Consider the following 27,907-nt stretch of genomic DNA (forward strand, 5'->3'; position numbering starts at 1 on the left):
GTAGCAGCGCTAAAGTTCTTTCATGAGTATAGCAACATGCGTAAACTAGTCCAAATCGAAACAATTATAATATTTTAAAGAAACTCAAAAGTTAAATGCTTTTTTATTATAAATAAAAATCAAATATGCGTAGTTTAATACTAGGTAATATTTTGGGACTGACTATAAAAGTGGCAAGTTTGTTTAATGTTAAACAGTTTACACTAAATAAAAAGTAAAGGATTATAAGTAAACTCCTACAACAGCCTATTTTCCTGTTTCCAGTTTCGAGTTTGTGGTCAGTCTGAGATTATTCATGGGCTTCACCTGCTGATGACCAGTGTTAATATGCCCTAGACTCAAAATCACAGAATTCAAGCATTATACATGGATGGATAAAACTTGAACTACATTTCCATCTATGTACAGTATATAGAAGTTCAATGCTTATTTGTCATTTGTTGGTCTGTCGTCCAAATGTTCAATTATAGCGCTAAAGTTTTAAGAATGAAAAAACTGCTTTGCACGAAATTTAACTCGGAAACTCCAGTTATACTGACAGGCGTTTTATCCACTATGCACAGCTTACTTACCATACTATAGAATAGTTGTGCACATAATTGTTACCTATCTCTAACAACAGGTAGTTAAAATATTCATGCTTCAGCTAACACACTTGAACTACAAGAAAATTATGTTCTCAGACTTCCCAAAAATGCTATAGGTATAAATAAATGTCTATAACTAACCTAATTAAACTTATGAAACACAGAATTTGTAAAACACCTCCATTTGAAATTAAAATAATAAATGCTTTATATGCCGATTGAAAATATTTTGTTGTAAAAAAATCTTTTTTTGTCGCTGTACATTGACGGAAATGCAGCTAGTTTCATTATATACTTGAATATCCAACAACTTGAGATCTCGTACTTAAATAGCCAATAGTTTGATAAGAACAGCATTATCAATGTCTGTCTTACAATAACAAAACAAAAGTGGAATATTATTAAACCTAAACTAGGATTATTCAAACTCAGGTTCTATTCTGATTACCCTTATTGCCTGCCTAACTTGAAAGTACTCTATCAGTTATTGCTAACAAGACTGGATTCATACATAAAAGTGACATGCATGGAAAACAATGTTCTGGTGTAAACTGGTTAGATAAACTAACTAGCTGTGCCTCCCGGCATTGCCCAGGTGTTAAAAATCAGCTTATAAACTAAGTAAGCTAGTGAGCTTACAAATTCTAAACTAGTAATTCCAGTTAGCTAGTTAATATGCACTAGGCTTCTAATGGTGGTAGGCCATGACATTGCATCAGCATTGTTGTCCAGCTACAGCCATTCTAATAATAGCTATAGCCGGAATGACAGACGACAGACATGCTTTGAGAAATATATATTATATATATATATATACATACATGTACAGTAGAGGTTAGCATCTAAGGTGATCATGGCGATTTCTTATACTAAGTTTAGAGCATCCTTTTTCACAGCATTTAACATATTCGCCATATTTGCACTGATCTCAATTCACGCTGATCCTTTTGAAGTGATTGTACTACGCCAGTTTACTGCTAGGTCCAAAAGTTAATCCCTGTTATTGTATTTATAATTCAAAACCTACAATTCTGAATCAATCCAGTTGGTTGTTGAGCCGTTTGATAGCTTACTGCTATAATGCTGTATGCATTGTTTATCACATACATTAACAAGTTAATCACTATTATACCATTATCAAGTAGTTATAGCGCAAAAAAGAGAAGGTCAGTATAAGCCACAAAGACTGGTAACTGTAATACTAAAAGTATAAAACACTGAGGCCGCCAAAGTATATCAAAACATAGAACATTTATTTTGTCACAATGTTTGATAGTGTATTTAAAAAGTTGACTTTAACCTATCACCGTCGCTGATCCTCAAATCAATATACTGTAAAACCTTTAATCAAAAGCCATGGCCCACTATTTTTCAACCCTTCCTCTATAGTGGCGGCCAAATGGAGGCGACGTTCAAATAGAGGCTGGCGGTATGTTTTTTTAAATGTCTCACCAGGCCTTTCGAAAGATGCATTTTGTCATCATACGGGCGAAGCGAATATCCTGCATGTTTTGCTCACCTTTTCTGGTGAAGCAATATTAAACCTTTTGGATGCAATAAATCTGCTAACTTATCTCTAACTTGTCAAATATCTCTTAATAAATATGCATCGAGAAACCATAAATATCACTACCAGTTTATATCTATTGCTTGCGATTGACCTGCGATGATATTATAGCTTGTGTCCTTTGCATTTTCAATTTTTGTTTCATTCTAAATTTTAAGACATATTTTTATTTTATATTTATTGTTAACAATGTTGATCAAAAGTTTATTGCACTCATAAATGTTTGCTATAATTTGCAGCCAAAACTAGCTTTTTCTGTGCAATAGAATTGGAGTTACGAGCATCGATCCAATGTAAGTCATGTTAAGATAGCTGCAAGGATGCTATTAAATAACATGCTATAAATTTGCATATTTGTAAGTTATATAAGGATAATCTATCAAATGATACAAATATATATTCATGAACAAGTGATATAGATGAACCACACTTATATTTAGAGCTGCAAAATGATCGCGTTAATTAACTCATTTGCACCCGACGCGAGTTAACTCGCGTATTTATAACGTTGCTAGGCACCTGACATGAGTTACCTCACCTCTGAAATTCACTTACTCCTTGTATTTTTATTTTCGAATTATAGAAGAATAATTTAGGTTAGTTAGAAAGGAAAGTTTCTGGCCAATCAGACAAACGTACAAATATGCTTCAATGATGTCTCTGGCAAAAGTTATAACCAAAACGCTACACCCATATTGACATCTCCCTAAACCGGAAATCATTATAACGACTTGAAATTTTATCGCTCTCGATCAATTTTTTTCCATTCCATAAGCAAATATGCAGATTCAGAAGTGGTAAGACAGCGAAAGACTGCATAAATCGGATCAAAAAATTATGTTTATTGTTTCAAAGTTTTTATTAACATTAAATTTTGCCAATTTGAATCGTTATGCTCGAATAAAAATGCACTTTTTAGGCTGTCAACTTTAGTCAGACGAAAGTTATCATTCGCTTTCAATAGGATCATATTGATTCTTAGAGCTGTATATGCAGTCTGAAAAGTCAAGAAAAGAGTTATTGAACATATTTTTGTTATTTGAAACATGTTTGTAACGGTTTATTTCAGTTATGTTACATGTAGATTTGCTATGCTTTAGTTTGAAGGATGATACTCATGAGGATAAGTTCGAAATTCGAGCTTCATGATTTTTATGTTATGTTCATGACTAACTGCATATGTATAAATGATGTTCATAACTGTGTGTTGTATGTAATAAAAAAGAAATTTTACTCAAACTTTGTATATTTTGCAATTTTTTTGGTGCAAGTCTAACTTTGTCTCAGCAAAGAACAATTTTCTCCCAATCGGAAATTTTATGAAACTACCCTTTTTGCTACACAGATTATCTATATGAATGGATATGAGTTGTTTATATGAATGTAATATCATTTGAAAGAGGAGACTTGGTTGGTTTTTGTGAATTTTGAATGAGTAAATTATCTCAAGTCTGTCTCTTGTAGTAGTAGCTTGAATTATGGCAACTTTCTGAAAAATGGGCGGTTTTTAGGACTAATCGCCTAGAAATTAGTCGGTTGCGATTGAGTTAAACAATTAAGTTGATTAATACAAATTTTTATATATGACTAGAAATTCCACTGTCATACAGCCCACGACCAAAGTAGTAATGGAAAAAAGAAAGGGTACTGTTGGTTGTCGAAAAAGTAGTTCTCAGCAGGAATTGACAGAGTATAATGTAAATGAGACTTGTTTGAGATGATATAAAATAAATTTGAGGGAGCACGACTCTAAAAAGGCGCAACAGAAATGTAACAGAAATAAATATTAACTCATTCGCACCCAACGAATTTCTAGGCGATCAGCCCCAGATACCGCAAATTTTTCAGAAAATTGTCGTAATTCAAATTACCACTACAGGAGACAGACTTGAGATAATTTATTCAATCAAATTTCAAAAGAACCAACCAAGTCTCCTCTTTCAAAATATGGTACATTCATATAGACACCTTGTATCTCTTTTATGTAGATCCGTGCCTCAAAGAAGGTAGTTTCAGGAAATTTCCAATTTTGAAAAAATTGTCATTTGCTGAAACAAAGTTAGATTTGCACCATAAAAATTACAAAATATACAAAGTTTGACTGAAATTACTCATTTATTACAGACAATACATATTTATGATTATTATTTATACATATGCAGTTAGTGATGAACATGAAAATCATGAAACTCTAACTTCGAACTTTCCCTCACGAGCCTCATCATTCAAACAAAATCATAGCAAATCTATATGCCAATATAACTCAAATAAAACATCATGAAAACGTTTCAAATAATAAAAATATGTTCAATAACTCTGTTTTTGACTTTTCAGACTTCATAGACAGCTCTAAGAATCAATATGATCCTATCGAAACTGAAAGATAACGTTAGTCCTACTACGGCTGGCAGCGTGAAGAGTGCATTTTTATTCCAGCATAACGATACAAATTGGCAAAATTAAAAGTTAATAAAAACTTTGAAGCACTAAAAATAATGTTTTGATTTGATTTATTCAGTCTTTGAATGTCTTACCACTTCTGAATCTGCATATTTACTTCTGGAGTTGAAAAAAAATTATCACGAACGATAAAATTTCAAGTCGGCATGACGATTTCCGGTTTTGATAGAAACTGAGATGGGTGTATTAATTTGGTTATAACTTTGGCCGGAGACGTCATAGAGGCATATTTTAAAGTTTGTCTGATTGGCCAGAAATTTGTCTTTCTAACTAATCAAAAATATTCTTTTATAATTCAAAAATAACGATGCAAGGAGTTGGTAAATTTCAGACGCGAGTTAACTCGCGTTGGGTGCATAGCTACATTATAAATATGCGGGTTAACTCGCGCCTGGGTGCGAATGAGTTAATAAAATAAATAACTAACTATCTCAAACTTATGTTTTACAATAATAAAATAAATATTAATTCAAGCTGTAGACCTAAACTACTGTACGTAATTTAAATAACAGCAATAATGATATATGTTTATTATATCTCTTATTATATTGAAATGCAATATTAAAAATAAATGGCAAGCTGCCGTGTAATATACAATTTGAAAGTTGTTTGTTGGTTAAAATAAATATTAATTCAAGCTGTAGACCTAAATTACTGTAAGTAATTAAACTAACAGCAGCAATAATCAAATATGTTTATTATATATCTGAAATGCAATGTTAAAAGTAAAATATATTGTAATATACAGTTTGAAAGTTGGTTATGTTGAATGTAGAACGGTTTCGACAGCGATATGTAACATAAATAAATATTAATAAAATAAATATTTAACTATCTCAAACTTATGTTTTACAATAATAAAATAAACAGTAATTCAAGCCGTAGACCTAACCTACTGTACGTAATTTAACTAACAACAGCAATAATGAAATATGTTTATTAAATCTCTTGTTATATTGAAATGCAATATTAAAAGTGAAATGGCAAGCTGCCGTGTAATACACAATTTGAAAGTTGGTTGTTGGTTAACATAAATATTAATTCAAGCTGTAGACCTAAACTACTGTACGTAATTTAACTAACAACAGCAATAATGAAATATGTTTATTATAGCTCTGAAATGCAATATTGCAAGTAAAATATATTGTAATATACAGTTTGAAAGTTGGTTGTGTTGAATGCAGAACAGTTTTGACAACGATATGTAACATAAATAAATATTAATAAAATAAATATTCAACTATCTCAAACTTATGTTTTCCAATAATAAAATAAATATTAATTCAAGCTGTAGACCTAACCTACTGTACGTAATTTAACTAACAACAACAATGCCTACAATAAAGAAATATGTTTATTATATCTCTGAAATGCAATATTAAAAATTAAACGGCAAACTGATGTGTAATATACAGTTTGAAAGTTGGTTGTGTTGTGATGAATGTAGAATGGTTTTGACAGCGATATGTAACAGAGAGCAAGCGTTAGCATTTACGCGTCTAGAAGTTTCATGCAAACTGGAGTGAAATAAAGAAATATTCTTGTCATAAAAGGGCGTTGTAGTAACGCCCTACCTTGTAGATAAGATGTAAAGAAATCTGGCTGATGTTCTAGATAATTTGAAAAACCTTCGGTAATTGGACAAAAACGTAGGCTGAAAAACTGTGTACCACATTTTCGTACCTGTATATCGGTCTACGCCTCAAACAGTAGACAAACAGTACACAGTAAACAGTTCTACTATCTGTCACTTGGCTTTATTGGCGTTTCGTAGGTCGGTCGAAACTATTAATAAACCAAGCTGTTCAAGCGTTTTGTGGCGATTTGTGGCAAGACTTTATCGTTCTATTCTCTGTCGCTCGGCGTTTCAATTTCCGGTCTTAACTTTTATTAAACGAAGCTTTTCAAGCGTTTTGTGACGATTTTCGTCCTAATAAATCTGTCTATTTATGTATAATCCGATCAGATGGGTTAGTTTTAGGAATTTGCGTCAACCTTTCAAAGGCTTGGTAACATATTTAAATAGGTTTATATGCGTTTTGTATCATTATTATACTTAAACGACTTTACTGACAAATAGTTAAATTGGTTGATAGGATTTCGTTGCAAGGGTTTGGTGACGGCGGTTAACGGATAGTTTTTCGGGAGTTGTGTGCACATGTGCATTTATCATAATTCTCCCAATCAATCGTTTCACTCTTGTTTGGTCGTGGGATTAACTGAGTTGAGCCAATTGGTCTTCAAATAAAATGCAACCGAGGTGATGATCATGATGTGATTCCTTTGTAATTGTTTAATATATTTTTTATGGAATGGCTTTTAGGAACGGCTTTTAGGAAGCTTCCTAAAACGCTTTTAGCTTTTTAGGAACGAAACTTAGGGATGTTTAGTCCGATTTAGAATAATAGAGATTGGTGTCTTAAACCCCATTATTATCTAAATTCATCCTGTGAAATTATCTCAGTATTTTATGAAAGGTATATAAACTATTTAAAATTGCTCTTAGCTTGTACCATGTTTAATAGACTGAACGCCGAGAAAAATGAGCTCAAAAGAGTGCGATTTTATCACAAGCTAGCGTTGTTATCGTGCTTTTTTGAGCTCATTTTTAAATGTGCAATGTTAAACAGCTCATCTACCTTTCAGAAAAGAAATGAGATTATGGTTGGACTTTTTTTGCTCGGTGACGGCGCATTGTCATCTTGGAACCACCACAATTCTCCGTCGGTAAAGAAGTCTTGAGCACATGTTAGCATCTTCCAACACTGAAACGTATTTTGCTCCATTCATCATACCATCGCAGACTTTCTATCATCCCACTCTTGATGCACTCATGCATCCCTAAACCATCGCTGAAATTGGGCGCTTGACTGTTGGGAGGATACATTCTGGTCGGTACTCTTCTCCTGGTCTTCGGCGCACAAAGTCGTTACCTGCATGGTTCTGTGTAGTGAAAGTTGATTCATCAGAAACCAATACTCTCTTCCACTGAGCATGTGTTCAGAACAGGTGCAACTTAGCCCACTCCAAACTCTTTTTGATGGTTTTGTGTCAGCAGAGGTTTTCTGTCAGCAGAGGTTTTCTCTTTGCTTTGCATCCCCTAAGACCACTGGCCAAAAGTTTCCTTCTTGCTGTTCTAGGGTCAACAATGCCACTTGTACTCTCCTTCCAGTTCTTAGCCCATTCTTGGCTGGTTTTATGACGATAAGCAAGAGACACCCTGACAAGTGTTCTGTCATAGCGCTAAGAGCATTTTCGAAGTCTTCCGGATCTGGAATGCGCTTTAAGGCTTTTGGTCTCATTCCATCACTTCACAGTCGATCTTACACCTTTCTTACCCAACTTCTTTGACTATCCTTTTGGCAGGCATATTTTTCTGTGCAAGTGTAGAATAACTCCTTGCTTATCTTCAGAAAGCATGGCTGGCATGATGTGTGCATGTAGTGTATAAAGTAACGGAAAATTAGTGTACGAGAAGTCCAATGTTTGATGCAACTTTTATATGCTATGGAAGGCTTTGTCTGTTGCACACTCTTTGTTAAAATGCCAAAGATTCCTCAAACTCAATAAAGAATAAAAAGAAAAACCTCATCCTGGTTGGATTTCGGCTTCATGGTGTGTTTAATACAGCCAATTTTTGCGGGAAAATGGACAAATTAGTCATTTAATCTTTAAATACTTTAATCATATTACGTAATATGTATATTATTATTTAATATGTATTGTGTAATCAGTAAGAGTTCAGCATCATTTTGAACCACAAGTGGCCTTGATAGGATTAAAATTGATATCTATATGACAATTTAAACTAATGCACGTAAGGCCCTTGAGAAATGTAAGGATGAGTCCAAGCTTTTGTCCAGCGCTGCATGTATGTACATTGTACTTACATTTAATCCTGTTACCAATCATTGTCTCATTTATATAATTAATTTATATATAGCTGTATTATTTTTCCTAGATTAAATTTAAGCTTAATCGAAGATTAACTTGTTCAAACCAGTTATTATATGTGATTAATTTTTATAATTGTTGTGCAGCTTTACTTGTATTACACTCAGAAACAAAAATTAATGTTTTTAAAACAAAACTTTTTCCATCATTTGTTTGGATAGCTGCGTTCTGATTGTTGCTTTCCTTGGAACGAACCTCTTCGTTGTCCAATACTTTTCACAATATATTCTGGCCTCAACTTTTTTCTGCACTTGTAGTAAATTTGCATAAAATTTACGAAAAAGACTTTCCACTACTTAAGCGAAAGCACAACTCCTCATTAAATGTCGGTGGCACTGAGAAGGGCCGAAGAAAAAATGGAGCCAAGGCTAAAACTACACTAGCGAATCAATCAGGGCTTACTTATCGAACTAACGATATCAAATTCCATGTAATACATATGATTCTATGAAATAAACGTAAGCTAAAATGCGACCGCTTTAGGAATTATAAAGCACCCGCTGTCTTGGACTTACAAGCAGAAAATCCTCTGAACTTCAAGAATGAATATTCATTGGTTCTTTGTTTTATTATCAACTCTTTTCCCATATTAATGTATTACAAAAATGAAGTAAAATTTTTATATTATGTATTTATTTGTAAATAGTGTTTGTTTTTTTCGAAAATTAACTGCCGTTTTGACCTACAAATTTAAACTACTTGTAATCACCAATCATATGTTGTGTTTGCTTCTGCTCGCTTATATAAACAGTTGTTTTTGCATTTGAAAAGCAGTCAAGACTTGGCTAGTATGTTGAGGCATACTATGATATCACAATAAATTTATTCAAGTACCAATCATCTCTTTTGTAACTTCGACATATTGGCTTGCTAGTCTATACACGGTCTGCTATCGGCTGTTATAGAGTCTGATTTATTGGCTCTTGTAAGAGTTTTGCTTGAATTTATATACAGTCTGCTATCAGCTGTAATATATAGAGTCTGTATTATGGCTCTTATGCTGAGATTGCACTGGTATATACACAGTCTGCTATCAGCTGTAATATATAGTCTGTATTATGGCTCTTATGCTGGGATTGCACTGGTATATACACAGTCTGCTATCGGCTGTAATATATAGTCTGTATTATGGCTCTTATGCTGGGATTGCACTGGTATATACACAGTCTGCTATCGGCTGTTATACATAAAAATAGTTAGAAATAAAGCGCCACGGCGTTAAAATATAGATTTTACGGTATCTTTTTGTAATAATAAGTTTCTACTTCAATGTTTGTCATCTGTCCAACTACAGCGTGAACTGTTTTTTTAAATTTACAAGTATACTTCATTCATAAAAAGCTAGTTCTCCGCAATTGCTTGCATGGAAACACGGATGTTATCTAATCTATTCTTACACTATCTTTTTTAGGTAAACTGATCTCTCTATGATAATGCCTGCCGTGAACACCATGAACACTGTGTTAGTAAAACCGAAGAAAGAAGCAGATGGTTTGAGTGACAGTCTCTATCCAACCGGTTAGTTAGAGAGTTTCACTAAACTATGTTTATTATAAAAATTATTGTCTCTGAGAATTTTTGCAACATGTATTCATCTTTTTCGTACCCATTTCTTCCTTAGTAATGTCGTCTATAGCCACGTTATCTGTAACCATTTTCTATTTATCAATGTCCTCTGTAGCCATACTTGTTCATTTTCTCCATTTCTATTTCCTTTATAACCATGTTTTCTATAAGCAAACCTGACCACTATTGTGATTGTTGTGTCTAGTATAGCTATGTTCTCGCCGCCTCTCGGTAGACATAACATAACACTTTTAATTGAACGCCAACCTCTATTGGAATGCCACCTTTATTTGAACTGCACCTGCATTTTGCCGCCAATATAGAAGAACAGTTGAAAAATCAAGCACCACCCTTCAATTCACTGCCACCCCTATTTGACCACTGCTTTCACATTATTTGATCTATTTGAATCCATAGTAGCAAGTGATCAGTAGAAAATTGTCCTCAAAATCGTACTAATAATGACTCAGTTACATCGATAGCAATTAATTCTTTTGTTGCTTCTGTTCATATCGAAGTCCGTTTTTTTAGCTCCACATGCATTCGTTGTTTTTTCATTAACACTTTGAAAGCAACATCATAGAAATAATTAATATCTGTATCAGGCTAATAGTGGTTGCTTGTTTAATGTGGTTCTGATACTTCGATGTATGTGAAAAACGGTTTACATTTATGATGGTATATGAACGACTAGTTTTAGGCTAAAACTTGCGCTTTGCGATGCAGCTAAAAGTATATCGCTTGTGTGAAATGTAACGCGTCAATGTTTTGCTCCGTTAAAGAAATTGTTTGGACGCTAGTTAATTGTTCATAAGTATGTTTTTGTAGCGTTTGAAAAATTATTGTTTTGCAATTTAAAAATTCAAGCCAGTGTATTGTAACTACACACTATTCTAATGTGATGGTTTAACCAGCCAGCTTAAAGTACTGTTTAAGCTGGTCCTTTTGTGTAGCTCCACTAAATCAATGTTTGTAGGTAATGAATTATAAATACATTATATTGTAGATATCGAGGTTAAAGTAGAACCTGATGAGTCATCAGTCGACACAGATAGTGATGAAGGTAATTCTATTGAAGAATTCTTTTCATGAAATTCATGACATCTTATTATGATATATGTGCAAACTTCTCCTTATCATTCTCTTTAAATGAACTTTCATAAATATTGCAGTGGTTGCAGAAATAAAAACAGAACCAAGATATGATGGTGGTCCTGATAACCTCTACCCAACTGGTTAGTTTAAGATTAATTAAATAGTAGTGATAACTGGTGATAAGCTTTGACAAGCGCTTGTGAATTGAATGGTTAAACTGGTTTATTTTACTAAAGGTGATATACAGTTGACCTTTGTTTGTTGGACTAACACAGACTAGTTGTGTCCATACATTGATAATTGAGTACTGTATATTAAACAGATATAATTGTCTCATACATACCACTAGTGCACAATATGGGTACAGTACGCATATACAGTATACATGAGTGAGTACAAAATGATTATATCTACAATAGGTTACAGTATATTCATAGACATATTAACTATACTTGTAGTTAATATAGTATAACATAGTATAGGTAATAAGTGTATGAGTATGAAATAAAAGCTAGCTGTGGTAATCAATTTAAATAAAGATTTAATTTTCGCTGCTACTATTCACGTTGACGACAGTTTTTGACAAGGCTATAGCAAAAACAGAGTGAGGACCTATGTGTTATCAGTGAAAGCAATTACGCCCCGTATAGAACAAAGGCAAAGGTTTATGGTAATGGAGCTGATTGGCTGATTTGGCTAATTGCGCATGGCGCAAAGAAAATCTTATTTATGTATTTCTGCTCACCTTTTAATGGCAAATGATCACTGCTTGACAACAATATCTCCTGTAGGTATAGTAAACAAGTTATGGGATGCTTTATTCTTTCTATTAAACCTAAGACTCGTTATACCCCATTGTCGTACCTCGTTACCATAAAAACGACACAAAAATGCCTTGTGGCCTCCAACTGAACTAATCTGAACTCCTCTGAACTAATGAGTTTGAGGATATCATTTGCTAAATACAGATCTATGAGAGCTAAGAAAGTATGAGTCATTTTTAGTATATTGAAACCTTTGACTGCAAAAGTCACTGAGTTTATAGTCACATTTGATTTCTATAAAAGTTTGTTCAAGATATTTTGTACAAATCAGATCATTCATTGTATCTACACATCTACAGTGGTTATTTTTTAGACATTGAACTTAATCTAGAACCAGAGAGTCGTTCAGTCAGCACACACTGTGGTAAAGGTAAATATGATATCAGCCTAACATATTTAATAACAGATTGAGTTTTTGTTTTCAACAGGACTTCGAATACTCTTTTAGTAGAACACTCATGACCCTGAGACATATTAAGAGCTTTGTTATCGTCATGTTTCTCATAGGTTAGTCCCGGGATAGGTTTACTTTTATCAACTTTTGCTTAATGATAAATGTTGTAAAGTACAGTGTACCATCGGGATACGATGTTGATCTGTTCCAAGGTTGACATCGTTTGGTGGAAAAGTTGTATGTAGGGTAATAAAAACCATCGTAATTATACAATGCCAAAAAATGGTGAGAATCGTCCAAAATTTTATAAAAATGTTGTACATATTGAAAATTAGTAACGAAATAGTATGTTTACTTTATTAACTATAGTTACCTACAGTAGCTGCATTGTATTAAGTGCACCTAGTAAATATGATCTGCAATACTGTAAAATGCAGCATCATAATGTGTGTTTGAAATGCAGTACACACGGTAAGGATTTCTTGCCTTCAAGACGTATGTACAACATAAGCTTTGAATTCATTTCAAAATTCAAATAAGTTTAGCTTACTAAACACACATTTAAAACTAATTAAAGCTGATTTTACTATGTATATTTAACTATTTCACTAAATTTCAACTTTTCATCACTTAAATCTTATGGCTTCTCTTTTTCTGCTTTCATTATTACTTTTAGCTAATCTGGTTAAAACCTTTTTCAACCTAATTCGACCGGAAAAGCCGTGCGTTGCAATTCTCGAAAGCTGCCTCTCGTACACTTGACCATTTAAAGATGTGGTTGCGTCAAATTTAAGTTGATCTTAAAATAAAGCTTTTTTTTTCTCTATCAGTTGATATGCTGTTTGTTGTGTTACGCGATCGCATTTCCAAGATATTTGAAAATTAAAACCGAAAAAATCTGATTGCCGTAAAAACGCTCAGGCTACAAAAACGTGCCCAGACTTGCCCAAAATGATGTCACACGTTTGGCAACCTCTCTCTATCTCTCGTATTCACATCGGCTATTTGCGATAAAAGTCTAGTCTTACGCGGCTCTATTGGCGTATATCTTATTTTGTATTTGCTCATGTTGGCTAGAATAAAATTTTAAATCCTGCTACAGATGCATTATTATGATTGTTTCAAAGGCCTCAAATAACGAAAATTGAAAATTTGTTCTACTCACTTTCTCCAAATGTTGTGTAAACATTTGGGTACCGACTACCAATTCTACCGGTCCACGGTAATTCTGTCAAGTCAACTATGTAAAACGCGGTCTTTGTATCAGCTCAGTTCTGCAGCTACCCATACTAACGACATACAGCCTCCCATAAGCCCCGCCCACATTATGTCGCCTATCTTTGGGGCGGGGCTGTATATCATTGCCTACACCGTCTACGTACTAGTTTCTTACTTGTAGTATTCTTACCGAATACTACCGAAGTGAAATAAGCAAACCACGTCTCTGAAAATAATATAGACAGGGATAGAGTTTTAAGGATGAGAAGTCTGCTGCAAACTAGATTTGAACTCACATTCTCCAGTTCTGCGGACATCCATATACCATATCCAATTCACTACAATATTCTGCAAATCATGTTTTGCATTATCTTCAACAATATTATTTTATTATATAATTTTTACAAGCAAAAATAATTTCATCTTGGCATAAAGCTTTTATTAAAAATATTCATCAAGTCGTGGCCACTCACATAGTATTAGCTGATACAATAAGGCAAATTCATCTACTGCCACAAACTCAAACAAAACATCATAGCTTATGCAGCACACATTCAAGTCTCTCTTTCCCCTTTATGGCAGTTTCCACACTGAAAAAGCTTCTTCGGCTGGTGGGACGACATAAACATTCTGTAATCAGTAAAACAAATGCAATAAATATATGTCATTCATAGATATGTCATTCTAAAGCGTATCTATTGACAGCTTCCAAATTGGGAATTAAACAGATTGCGAGTGTAATTTTCAAAACGAATAAACACTTAATAAAGGCACAAGTACGCCAAGCCAACGATTCGAAGCTTTGGTTCTGGAAATTAAAGATTTGCAATGATCAATCGATTTTACCCTCTTCCTACGAGTGAAAATAATTTGTAATCAGTACTCTAATTTACCAAAGAAAATTCGAAAAAAATATTATAGCTAGGTAAAACGGCAGATAAGCTATGAAACGATGATTGGAGATAGCAAAGAATCATCATTTTATTAATTAGTATATGTATTTATGACTATAAAAATATTACATTTACTTAAGTATAGAAGACTCTAAGTAAATTTACCTCCATTCTGTCTTCCTCTGCAGCAAAACGCTGCTGACGCCTGTCAGCTTTGACCATAGGCTGTCCACTCAAATCTTTTACTAAAAGTTGCTCAGATAACTCTGAGTCGCAGTCGCTCGAACTTGAAGTCATTTTAAAACTATGCATAACTTAGTAATTGTTGAAACGCGTTTAATCAGTAACAATGAGAATGAATTCTCTAGCGATGAGAATCTTCGAGCTCACAGACAACGCGTTTTACGAGTGATAACATTTATTGCGGCCTATATAAAAATTTCGCGCTCATGATTGGATAATGAAGCGACCTCATATTTATCGCTCGTGGTTTCGTTTCAGACACCTTGCTTGTGACGTCACGAAAGAAGCACCCGCTGGAACATGAGCTTTTTAAAAGAGGGCCTCCTTCAAACACATATATCTCTGGGCAGGGTTGGTCTACAAAGACAAAAATGGCATCAAATTGTAGCTGATGTTTTAGCCTTTAATGGGTCTTAATTTCATTAAATTGAATTTTTTGATGCAACCACATCTTTAAGCTGTCCATCTCAGCCTTTTCCTTTAGGAGATGTGAAGCTAATAATGGGCTTCAATGTCTGGTTCCATAATCTGACTTGGTAGTTAACCCAAACGATATGATAGGTCAAAGCATTCTGACTTGGAGGCAACTGCCCTTTTTTATCGACATCTTTGATGGCAAATATGTTATACCCGGCGTCTGTGACATTGTCATAATTGCCATACAGCCTTGCAATGAATTGCATGCAGTTTGCTATGACTTCTTTACTGCAGCAGTCGTTGTCTCCCAACTCTGACATATCTATTGCAGTCTCTTTTATGGTATTCACTGCCCTTTTCTCGGATATTCTACTAGCATATTTGTGGGGATGGGTGTGGGTAAGCTATTCACCAGATGCCTGACTGAGACATATCGCTTGTGAAGTCTCATGACTAGCCACCAAATTACATCCCATCACATCCTGGCCATCATTGGCAATAGATTTAAAGTGATGAACTGCCAATACAAGCACATCTGTTTCAACACTTCTGACAACTACTGTATCTGATGTCTTTAAAGCATCAGCAGCATACAACAGTAGCTTAGTATAAGCTTCATCATGATTGGATATCAGCTGATCATAAGTCTGTGACGATGTTTTTGTGACTTTGTAAGCTGAAACTCCACTCAATATCAGGGTTGTATCAGCAATCATCATCTGTTGTTAGCATTTCCATGTGTTAATCAAAAAAGAGACTAAATTGTTCTTGTTGGTTATATTACTTTGGAAAGCTACCCAATTATTTGTTATACGAACTTCGGCACCGATCTCAATGTCACGCGTTTTCTTTTCACCTCGTCGCTTAATGTCTCATGTATCATTGGAAAGCTGAGAGGTTACTGATTCTAAATCTGAGGGTAATTTTTCCGTACTATTGACAGGATCGTACACAGGACCAGTTTCGTAAAAAATTTGGTTGTGTATCCAAACCTGCTAAGGTTGGGATACGAACCTCGGCACCGATCTCAATGTTACACGTTTTCTGTTCACCTCGACACTATCTTTCTGCTGATTTTACTGACTGAAGGTGCTAAACATCAAACACAATATCCATCCTAGCAAAACCCTCACTCTCTCGTCTTATTCTTGCTAACAGTTCTGCAGTGTATAGACCAACATTTTTAGAGCCTTTTCACCGTTTGTGCTAAATACATCCCATCAATCACAAGGGATTTTTCATTGTTTTTGTAGACAGGGACATTGGTGCCTGCCATCAAACTCTCTTACTCTTTAGCTAGCTGTGATTTAATAGACTTTCCCCTGTCACAATTTTTGTTCAATAATGCCAATGGAATAGCACATGTCTCATATTCCAGAATTCCTTTTGTATCCAGCTTTCCTATTGTGAGATTGACTAAAGTGGGGCCTGATCTAAATAGGCATATACCCTACAGGATGAAAGTATTCGTTGGTCGTAAAAATTCGCGATTTCGCGAACAGTCAATTCCGCGAATTATAATATTCTGTGAATAATTAGTTCTATTTTTAATCACAAGGGAGAATAACTACTGCATCAAATTGAAAACTAGTCGCTATAAGGTAGTTTTTAATATAAATACTAAACGTAGTTGAGTTCCAAAACATTTTTTAAAATCATTGCCTGAGCTTTGAGCTAATACCATTGCCAATGCATCACATTTATTTACAAAATTATTCAAGGTTGTCACAAGATATGCAGAATGGCGTCATCGCGAAAATAGCCTCTAGGCAGAAGTACTAAACGTAGCCGAGTTCCAAAACTTCTTTAAAATCATCGCCGAGCTTCGAGTTTTATTGCCATTGCGTCAAACTTTACAAAATTATTCAACGTTTTCACAAGTTGTTCTGCATGGTTTTATCATCGCAAAAAAGCTATTTTAGCCTTTTTACATTGAAATCGGCTCCATCAATCTCTAATACCGAAGTTGAGGACGATCATGATTCTGATCTGGACATTATGGTATGTATTTGATTGCAGTGCAGATACGTTTTTCCATTATTAACTGCATTAGTTAATTCTTTTTAAAAACTAATCACTTTCATTAAATACTTCAGCTATCGTTTGTGTACTTCCTTAACACTCGTTAATATTTTTTCTTTTTTGTGTTTACTGCAGATTGAGAATGAAACAACCTACTCCGATTACGAAAACTAGAGACAAGTAGTAATATTCATCAAGGCAGGAATATTGGCAGAGAAGCAACCAGTCAACCTAAACCCCCTCATCGACAACAACTCCTTGATATCGCTGCAGCAAACATGATTAACTTATATATTTTATTTCATGTATAGATATATTATAATTTATTACAAACTTGAGTGTACAAATAAATTAGTACAAATACAAATAAAACTTTATATGCGATGAATAGAGTAAATATAAACAGTTTAGTCCATATGGCGTTTGTCTAGCAATAAAATTGAACTGGTACTCTTGATAAGTGAATACTAGCGTGTAATGATGCTCTCTAACTAGTTATTTTGGTAAGAGCAGCTCTGTCGATGTCACTGTCTTGGGTAGATGTTAAAGGCGATTCTCTCGCTACTACATGACTGGTAATGAAGTTATCATCAGAACTCTCCTCGAGACTTACTATTGTGAAGTTCTGCCGGTTGGCCAAAGATTTGTGCTTTTAAAGGCGTTTTTGTTCCTTTTTCACAAACAGATATATTCTCCTCATTAGCAGCTGCGGCCACTTCAACCTCAATTTCAAGACCTCCCTGAATGACTGGTTATTTTCCAAGAATGACATCTACCGCCCTTGCAATCATTGTGCTACCGTGTATGATGAAAAATCTCTCTCTCACACTAAAACAAATTTAATGAAGCAATAGGGATGGAAAAAATAAATATTGCATTTTACCGAAGAACCAAAATAAAATTCAACTAATTTAGTAAAAGTGAAAAGCTCATTACTTACCACAAATTGTTGGTTCATCAAAGGCCTCCAAATCTATGATTATTCGTGAAAACCTCTGAACGCAGCAAAACAATTTTAGCTTAGCTTGATCCGACCCGTGGTTGTAAGCTAAGATACGTGAAAAAGAAAAAGATACGCGCAGCCGCGCATGCGTAGGGTTAACTCTATTGGTAGACGTAATAGAGTTAACTCTTCATAGAAAGTGACAATTTTCAGCTGTGAATAAATTAATCCGCGAATATGCATGGAATGGCAACTTTTGCGAAATATACCTCCGCGAATAAATTCATCATGTTGGGTATCTGCCTGTTCCAGGATGCTTAGAAATGCTTGGACATCAGTTTCATCTTCACTGGTTGTTGAATCTGCTTCTTTTTTATGTGACTGGAGGTCCTGAGTGCCCATGCCACAAAGATCTCTTTGGGCAGCATAGAAGTAGGGTCGGATGTGTGATGTGGAGAACCAATTAGTCCTAGCATTCTTATTTTGACTGGTGCCTTTCCATGCACCTTTACAATCTTACATGGTTCGCTCCAATACTTGGTCAGTTGGAACACCTGCAAATCTGTTACCTGTTCGATTACTGTGATTGCAAACAGTCCTCTGGTGAATGAGTTATGGACTTCAGGTGCATTGTCCTCTAAATCAATCATGTCAGTGAGGCACACCGGTAGCCATCTCGAGTAGTTTACGCTCTCATTTGCAAAAAGGTAGGTAACATTGACATTAGGCTATCCAGGTAGAGTTGCCAGTCAGCAGATCTCTCTGCTCGAATGAATGACAATATAGCTTGCACAGAATGGATGTAGTCGTTGTAGAAGGTTCCCATTGCAGATGTTCTCTCGATTTAGATGTTGAAGTCTCTGAGTAAGGCTGTCATGCTTTTAGCTGCAGGCTTTACCTCATCCATCTCAATGAGAGGATCATCATCTCCCTTTTTGGAAAGCCTATATTTATCCTATTTTCATCTACCATGTCGGTAACCATAATGTTGTATCGCGGCAGCTACATGGTGAACAATGTTAAGAGTGGCAGCCAACAGAAACGCTTTTGTCTCATTGTCACACATTGCTTAATCCGTCGGCATTGTCATCGCAGTTTACAAGCCTGTTTTTCGTCATCAAAAGTTACTGCATCAGGTTACACCTTGGAGTGTTTTTGTCTCTAAAAATGATTCTTTGTTCTTCTAAAATCAATATCACTCAAGCTCTGGCAGTCTAGTCTGTCTAGTGTGCCACGAAAATTTGTCTGGTGTAGTAACTATTCATACAATCATTCCAAAATGCTGAAAGATAATCGATTGTGGAGGTGTTAAAGCTGTAATCTAGCAAGCTGCATGCTGTGAATTCAATTCCATTGTAATGCAATTTTTTCTATTTTTCAATCTTTTACCATTGGTTTAAACCGATGAATACAAGTATTGTTATAAAATATATTGTAGAACAATGAATGTATGATTATATTGGTATAAATAGCTGTAATTTAAAAATTTTATCAGTTCACCCTTACGTTATACGATTTTAGACAATCGTACTCATTTTGGGTCATTCACTCAATTGCACAAATAGACAAAATGAGATTATGAGCTTTACGTTGTATTAGTGTCAGCCAATGCTAAACCTGCCGTTATTTGTAGATAATGTAAAAACTTTATTTGAACACCCCATTTCATTTAAAAGCAACCGCTAAAAAACGTCTTTATAGAAAAATGGTCAAAGAACACAGCGCCAACCTTTAATTAAACACCCTGTCTAGTTGACCACCACTTTGACATTCATCGGTCTTCACGAACACATTTAAAAAATGATCAGTTGAAAAGTGTTCGCACATTGTTACTAACGATGACTCAGTTATATCAATCAAAATTAATGTTTTTGCTATAGTGGTTGCAATTGGTTTAGCAAGAGTGTACCTGAGAGCCTGAGAATATCAATCGTTACAATCATCAGAACTACACTCCTTGACGAAGTCTCTAAGGTCCAAACTTCACACACTATTTTCAGATTTATTCTTACTGCGGTTTGCAATCTTATCTGAAAACTTTAAAGTGTTTTGATGAACAATGAGAGTACTCTTCAGAAACATCGTACAACAAAGTAGCAACTATTGTTACGGCGTACTCGATGACGTTTTCTAACTCCGAAGCTTTACCGTTTTGTCTTAAAAAGTTTGAAAGAGGCACCATAAAAATAATTAATAACTGTATTTGGGGAATATTTTTTCCTCAAAGTAGTTCCTGTTTTAACTTGTCAGACACCTAAAAGTAGATAAAATAGGTCCGGCAAAAATGGTGCAGCCCACGGCATTGATTTCGCTCTACCCAAAGAAGATTGCAAAATATAAGCGACATTTGTTTCCCTCGTCAAAGGTTTATGATTATCTTTTCAAAATGCTGACGAGTTAGTCGAAAAATGCATCATCACTTTCTATTTAAGGGCCACCTCTAATAAAATGCTTTTATTAGATAAGGGTTGAAAGATTTATCGCTATGGCATTCAAACAGAGGTTTTATGGTATATATAAGATAAAGATTAACGATAACTTATGGTTATGTTTTTGTATCTTCCGTACACAGGTTTTTTCATAGTCATGCCATTTATGACCATCTGTACTATGTACATACTGTACTATGTACATCCGTTCTCTGTACCCATTTCTTGTTTATGCATGTTCTTGGTAGCCATGTTTACTTTTGTCATTTCCTCTAATTCTTGTTCCTCTTTAGACCATGTTTCTATGAACTTAACAGCTATTATTATTGTTACAACCATATATGTTGTTTTTTGTATATACAAGTCTTGTGTTCCCATTTCTGCTATAACTAGTTCCGCTATAGCCATAGAGTATCATAACTACATAATATTTTATCATGTTTTTACCAGTCGGTTTAGAGCAAACATTTTCTAGGCTGATCCTCATATCTAGTTGAACTATAAATCTTCTTGTAGTTAGTAATTTATGGATATTTTCTATTGTAGATACTGAGGTTGAAGTACAACCTGGTGATTCATCAGGCGACAATGACAGTGATGAAGGTAATTAATTATGTTGCAATTATAATTTCATGGGATTCACCTCAACGTAGTAAATATACGAGACAATGCTCATTGTTATGTTCTCTATACGGCCTCTGATATTCATTGTAGGAGTTGCTGAAGTGATAACAAAACCAGGATCTGATGGTGGTGCTTATAGTCTCTACCCAACTGGTTAGTTGAAGATTTATTAGATAATAGTACTAACTGCTGTTGATTAGCTCAGATGTCCAGTGCCTCTTAGCTGAGTAAATATAATAATTACCTTCCTCTATTGTCTCACAAACTGGTTTATTAGCAAACCTAAAATACTAAATCTGACTATAATTTATTGTGTCATTCTCTATTAAGCCACATACCTTTTTGTAGATGTTCTTTTTAGTACTATTTGTTAGAGGACTTCAGCTTTTTATAACCAGTCCTGTTTGTAATGGTTGCTATATTAACGTGTGCACCGCTGGTCTTCCCACTCGTATATCGGTACAACATCTCAACACTTTGTCGAGGCAACATTTGCAGTGATCGTGGTCATTTTTAAATGTATTTGCTAATAATTAAGGTGGACAATAACATATTTTATTTTGTATTTGTTTGAAAGAGTAGCAATTTGTGAAGCATTTTGGAAAATCTTTGAAAAAAATATAGGGACAGGCTTCTAATGATTTTTATAAGCTGAGTTTGTCTGTTGGAAACGTTTGGCTCATGGTCTTCACAAACACATGACCAGAGCATAGACGACCAGATCATGACTCAAGCAGAAAGTTATCTATTGGTATTCATAGAAATATAAACAATTTTCTTTGTCAGTTTGTCACATGATAGCACTTGTCCTTCAAGTTAGCTTTTTACTGCAGTCAGGCTAAATTTGAATGAAACGCTTTATGAGCTTCATTGTTTCATACGTTTACACTCACTTTGGAAGTTTTTTCTAGTCTTTATGTTAGAATTCATTTAGTAAATGCTTGTAAACCTGTTAGGTTTGCTTTATTAACAATATGTACCAGCTGATTCCAAGTGAGTACATTTCTGATTAATCTGTTGATTACCGTAAAACCTCTAATTGAACGTAACCTCTATTTGACCGCCACTATTTGTGAAATGTTGAAAAATATACCGTCACCCTTTATTTGAACGCCGCGTCCATTTGACCGTCATTCTGACAATTGTTGGTCTTTATGAACCAATATTATCAAATGATTATTAGAAAAGTGGCCACGAAATTGTATTCATAATGAATCGTTTGCTTCAATAGTAATCGATTCTCTTATTGTCCCATTCAGAAGCTTTTAATTTTTTTTCTTTAAACATTGAAAGCAGCATCGTAAAAATAATTAATAACTTTAACGTGACTAGTATTTCTTTGTCCCTTTAAAGATGTAGTTGCGTCAAAATTTAAGTTGATCTTAAAAGAAAGCATTTTTTTTTCTCTATCAGTTGATATGTTGTTCGTTGTGTTACGCGATCGCATTGCCAAGATATTTGAAGATTAAAACCGAAAAAATCTGATCACCGTAAAAACGCTCAGGCCACAAAAACGTGCCCAGCCTCGCCAAAAATAATGTCACGCGTTTGGCAACCTCTCTCTATCTCTCGTATTCACATCGGCTATTTGCGATAAAAGTCTAGTCTTACGCGGCTCTATTGGCATATATCTTATTTTGTATTTGCTCGTGTTGGCTAGAATAAAATTTTAAATCCTGCTACAGATGCATTATTATGAATGTTTAAAAGGCCTCAAATAACGAAAATTGAAAGTTTGTTCTACTCACTTTCTCCAAATGTTGTGTAAACATTTGGGTACCGACTACCAATTCTACCGGTCTACGGTAATTCTGTCTAGTCACTTTATGTAGAACACGGTCTTTGTATCAGCACAGTTCTGCAGCTACCCATATAAACGATATACAGCCTCCCATAAGCCCCGCCCACATTATGTCGCCTATTACCTATTGCCTACGTACTAGTTTCTTACTAGTTACTTACTACTAGCAAGCCACCTCTTTGAAAAGAATATAGACAGGGATAGAGTTTTAAGGATGAGAAGTCTGCTGCAAACTGGATTTGAACTCACATTCTCCAGTTCTGCGGACACCCATATACCATATCCGATTCACTACAATATTCTGCAAATCATGTTTTGCATTATCTTCAACAATATTATTTTATTATATAATTTTTACAAGCAAAAATATTTTCATCTCGGCATAAAGCTTTTATTAAAAATATTCATCAAGTCGTGGCCACTCACAAAGTATTAGCTGATACAATAAGACAAATTCATCTACTGCAACAAACTCAAACAAAACATCATCCAGCACGCATTCAAGTCTTGCTTTCTCCTTTATAGCAGTTTCCACACTGACAAAGCTTCTTCGGCTGGTGGGACGACATAAACATTCTGTAATCAGTAAAACAAGTAAATGTAAACAAAGTAGATGCAATAAATATGTCATTCATAGATATGTCATTCTAAAGCGTATCTATTGACAGCTTCCAAATTGGGAGTTAAATAGATTGCGAGTGTAATTCTAAAAACGAATAAACATTTAATAAAGGCACAAGTACGCCAAGCCAACGATTCGAAGCTTTGGTTCTGGAAATTAAAGATTTGCAATGATCAATCGATTTTACCCACTTCCTACGTGTGAAAATAATTTGTAATCATGACTCTAATTTACCAAAGAAAATTCGAAAAAAATATTATAGCTAGGTAAAACGGCAGATAAGCTATGAAACGATGATTGGAGATAGCAAAGAATTATCATTTTATTAATTAGTATATGTATTTATGACTATAAAAAATATTACATTTACTAAAGTATAGAAGACTCTAAGTTAATTTACCTCCATTCTGTCTTCTTCTGCAGCAAAACGCTGCTGACGCCTGTCAGCTTTGGCCATAGGCTGTCTACTCTAATCTTTTACTAAACGTTGCTCAGATAACTCTGAGTAGCGGTCGCTCGAACTTGAAGCCATTTTAAAACTATGTATAACTTAGTAATTGTTGAAACGCGTTGAATCAGTAACAATGAGCATGAATTCTCTAGCGATGAGAATCTTCGAGATCACAGACAACGCGTTTTACGAGTGATAACATTTATTACGGTCTATATAAAAATTTCGCGATCGTGATTGGCTTACGAAGCGACCTCATATTTATCGCTCGTGGTTTCGTTTCAGAAAACAAGCTAGTGACGTCACGAAATTGGCACCCGCTGGAACGTGAGCTTTTTAAAAGAGGGCCTCATTCAAACGCAAATATCTCTGGACAGGGTTGGTCTACAAAGACAAAAATGGCATCAAATTGTAGCTGATGTTTTAGCCTTTTATGGGTCCTAATTTCATTTTTGACGCAACTACATCTTTAAACACGGTCTTGATACTTTGAAGTATACATATATAAAAAACGATTTACATATATGATGGTAGATGAATGACTGGTTTTAGGCCAATAGTTACGTTTATCGAGCAAAACTTTTACGCTTTGCATTTACGCTAAATGCAACTCGTAAAAGTTTCGCTTTGCAAAAAAATTGTGTGGCCGAAAATATCGACTAGTTCAGCAGTGCAAAAGAAGAGTTGAAGTCAGAGGACATTGTGGAAGGTATTTGACAATCAGAAAATGTTTGTCCCATCAAGAGTAACAATCAGAACGCAGCTATGCGAGCAACGATGGATATATTTTAGTTTTGAAAACGCTAATTTTGGTTTGTGCATGTAATATAAGTACGGTTGGTTAATGGTACTTGTTCATGAATAATTATTTGTATCATTTGTTAGATTATTATTCTATAACGTATAAATTTGCGGATCGGTAGCATATTATTTGATAACATTATTGTGGTAATCTGATTTTACAATTAATCGACGCTCGTAACTCCTCTTCCATTGGCTGCAAACTGTAGCGAACATATCAATGAGTGCAATGAGCTTTTATGAAACATTGGTAAATACAGATATAAAATAAAAATATTACTTCAAATTTAGAATAAAATAAAAAATTAGAAGTACTAAAAATCATTTCATCATAAATGCTTTACATCTGATGGTTGGCCTTATACTGTGTGTTTGAATTGTTACATATGATATATTATTCATATTTGCAATGAAAACTCTTAAAGAATCTTTTCATATTACTTATAGGGTTTAAATGACGTTTTTATAATATGAAATATTTTAGTGTATACCATACTACTAAGCTTGTGAGTCAAAATCTTTCAACTTGTATTATAGGTAAAAATTGTGGACAGAAATCCTTGCCAAGAGATCAAAATGATATATATGGAAGATTGTTATGCACTACCGTTGTAGAGACAGAAATAAAAGGTCTCCTTGCAAGGAAGCCTCTTCATCCTGAGATATTCAGTGCTAGCTTTGCTCGCAGCAGTCATCTAGCAACAGACGTGAGAACACACACTGGAGAGAAACCATTCCAGTGCAAGATATGCAGTAGTGGCTTTAATCATTGTCATAGTCTAACAAGACACATGAAGACTCATACTGGAGAGAAGTCATTTCAGTGTAAGATTTGCAGTAGTCGGTTTGCTCGATGTGGTACTCTGACGGATCATATGAGGACGCACACTGGAGAGAAACCATTCCGGTGCAAGATATGCAGTAGTAAATTTGCTGATCGCCGTAATCTTACAAGTCATATGAAGATTCATACTGGAGAGAAGCCATTTCAGTGTAAGATTTGCAGTAGTCGGTTTGCTCAACGCTCTAATTTTACAAGACACATGAAGACTCACACTGGAGAGAAGCCATTTCAGTGCAAGATTTGCAATAGTCGGTTTTCTCAACGGTGTACTTTAACAACACACATGAAGACTCATACCGGAGAAAAGCCATTTCAGTGCAAGATGTGCAGTAGTCGGTTTTCTCAACGGTGTAGTTTAACAAGACACATAATGATTCATACTGGAGAGAAGCCATTTCAGTGTGAGATTTGCAGTAGACGGTTTGCTCAATGTAGTTCTCTAACAGATCATATGAGGACTCACACTGGAGAAAAACCATTCCGGTGCAAGTTATGCAGTAGTAAATTTGCTGATCACCGTAATTTAACAAGTCATATGAGGATTCATACTGGAGAAAAACCATTTCAGTGTGAGATTTGCAGTAGACGGTTTGCTGAACGCTCCAAATTTACAAGACACATAAAGACTCACACTGGAGAGAAGCCATTATTTCAGTGCAAGATTTGCAGTAGTCGGTTTTCTCAACGGTGTACTTTAACAACACACATGAAGACTCATACCGGAGAAAAGCCATTTCAGTGTAAGATTTGCAGTAGTCGGTTTGCTGAACGTTTTAATTTAACAAGTCATATGAGGACTCATACCGGAGAGAAGTCATTCCAGTGTAAGATTTGCAGCCGTCGGTTTTCTCAATGTAGTACTTTAACGGATCATATGAGAACTCACACTGGAGAGAAGCCATTTCAGTGCAAGATATGCAGTAGACGGTTTTCTCATCGCCATAATTTAATAAGACACATGAGGACTCATACTGGAGAGAAGCCATTTCAATGTAAGATGTGCAGTAGTCGGTTTGCTCAATCTGGTACTTTAACGAATCATATGAGGACGCACACTGGAAAACAACCATTCCTGTGCAAGACATGCAATAGTAAATTTGCAGAACACCGTAGTTTAATGAGACACTTGAAGACTCACACCGGAGAGAAGCCATTTCAGTGCAAGATTTGCAGTAGACAGTTTTCTCAACGGTGTAATTTAACAAGACACATGAAGACTCATAATTGATAGACGCCATTTCATTATAGGACATACAACGGTACATATTCAAATGTACTTGGATACACTCACACACTCTTAGTTAGTTGTGTAAAAATTGTATAGGGAGCGTCTTTTTGTTGTGTAATTTTAGGTGTTTATGCATCTGTTGTACATTGAGTTATTTACTCATCTAGTTGTGGTAAAATATACGCAGCTTTGTGGTCAAAAATAAATTGCATGCGTGTGTTCTATTGAATGACAAGCTTCGGTTAAGTTTTTCAGTTTGGTTGAACCGATATGAACATGACTAACAACTGCAACATTTTGGAGATGGGTACATTGGCTGATCCACCTGACCAAACCTGCTGACATCGGAAACATGGAATCGATTACTTTAGCAGTTAAATATTTGCTGCAAAGCTTTAATCTTTATAGTCCGTGAAATTTCTTACATACCTGCTGAGTAATAATTCACATAACAGCTAAGGCTTCTTGTTGTGACTATTATTAGCTTTTGTAGTTGAATTCCAGCCTCATTGTGTATCTTGCTGGCCAGCTTAAAGGTTAGAAAACACAATTTTATGGTATTAACAACTGAAAATATTTATAAAGATTATGTTGTAAATACTTTTTTGACTATGGAAAATATTGTCTATAAGCTGACAGCATGTATAGGCTACAACCCGAGCTTTAAAGACTGTTTTTCCATTACAAGTATACAAAGTTTAAAAGCTGTACCTAATGCTTTTCTATTCGTTTAACACGCCTCTTCGACGTTCTTTGAAGTTTGTGAACCCAAAATGGCAATTTACCAGTCGAAAAATATGCACAAAAGGGTGGCAATAATGACTCAGTTACATCGATGAAAATTAATTCTTTCATCGTTTATGTTCATATCAAAGTTCGTTTTTCAACTTTGAAGGTGTTCATTTTTTCGTCAATTTTTTGAAA

The 27,907-nt window shown here is 34.8% G+C and overlaps 1 protein-coding gene across 1 annotated transcript; it reads left to right on the forward strand.

The window, feature by feature from the left end:
- The first annotated feature begins 10,001 nt into the window (after positions 1 to 10,001).
- On the forward strand, positions 10,002 to 27,320 carry LOC137408140 (zinc finger protein 569-like). Its single transcript, XM_068094529.1, has 6 exons — positions 10,002 to 10,086; positions 11,141 to 11,197; positions 11,307 to 11,369; positions 21,159 to 21,215; positions 21,327 to 21,389; positions 25,527 to 27,320. Exons 1-6 carry the CDS (start codon positions 10,002 to 10,004, stop codon positions 26,981 to 26,983), a joined length of 1,782 nt encoding a protein of 593 aa, XP_067950630.1. The 3' UTR covers positions 26,984 to 27,320.
- Positions 27,321 to 27,907: the final 587 nt, after the last annotated feature.

This window comes from Watersipora subatra, chromosome 11 (assembly GCF_963576615.1).
Source record: "Watersipora subatra chromosome 11, tzWatSuba1.1, whole genome shotgun sequence".
NCBI lineage: Eukaryota > Metazoa > Bryozoa > Gymnolaemata > Cheilostomatida > Watersiporidae > Watersipora > Watersipora subatra.

Coding starts and splice junctions, on each gene's coding strand:
- LOC137408140 (XM_068094529.1), top strand. CDS start 10,002: ATGCCTGCCGTGAACACCATGAACACTGTGTTAGTAAAACCGAAGAAA. Junction 11,370..21,158: donor TGATAACCTCTACCCAACTG/GTTAGTTTAAGA, acceptor TTTCTATTGTAG/ATACTGAGGTTGAAGTACAA. Junction 21,216..21,326: donor CGACAATGACAGTGATGAAG/GTAATTAATTAT, acceptor TATTCATTGTAG/GAGTTGCTGAAGTGATAACA.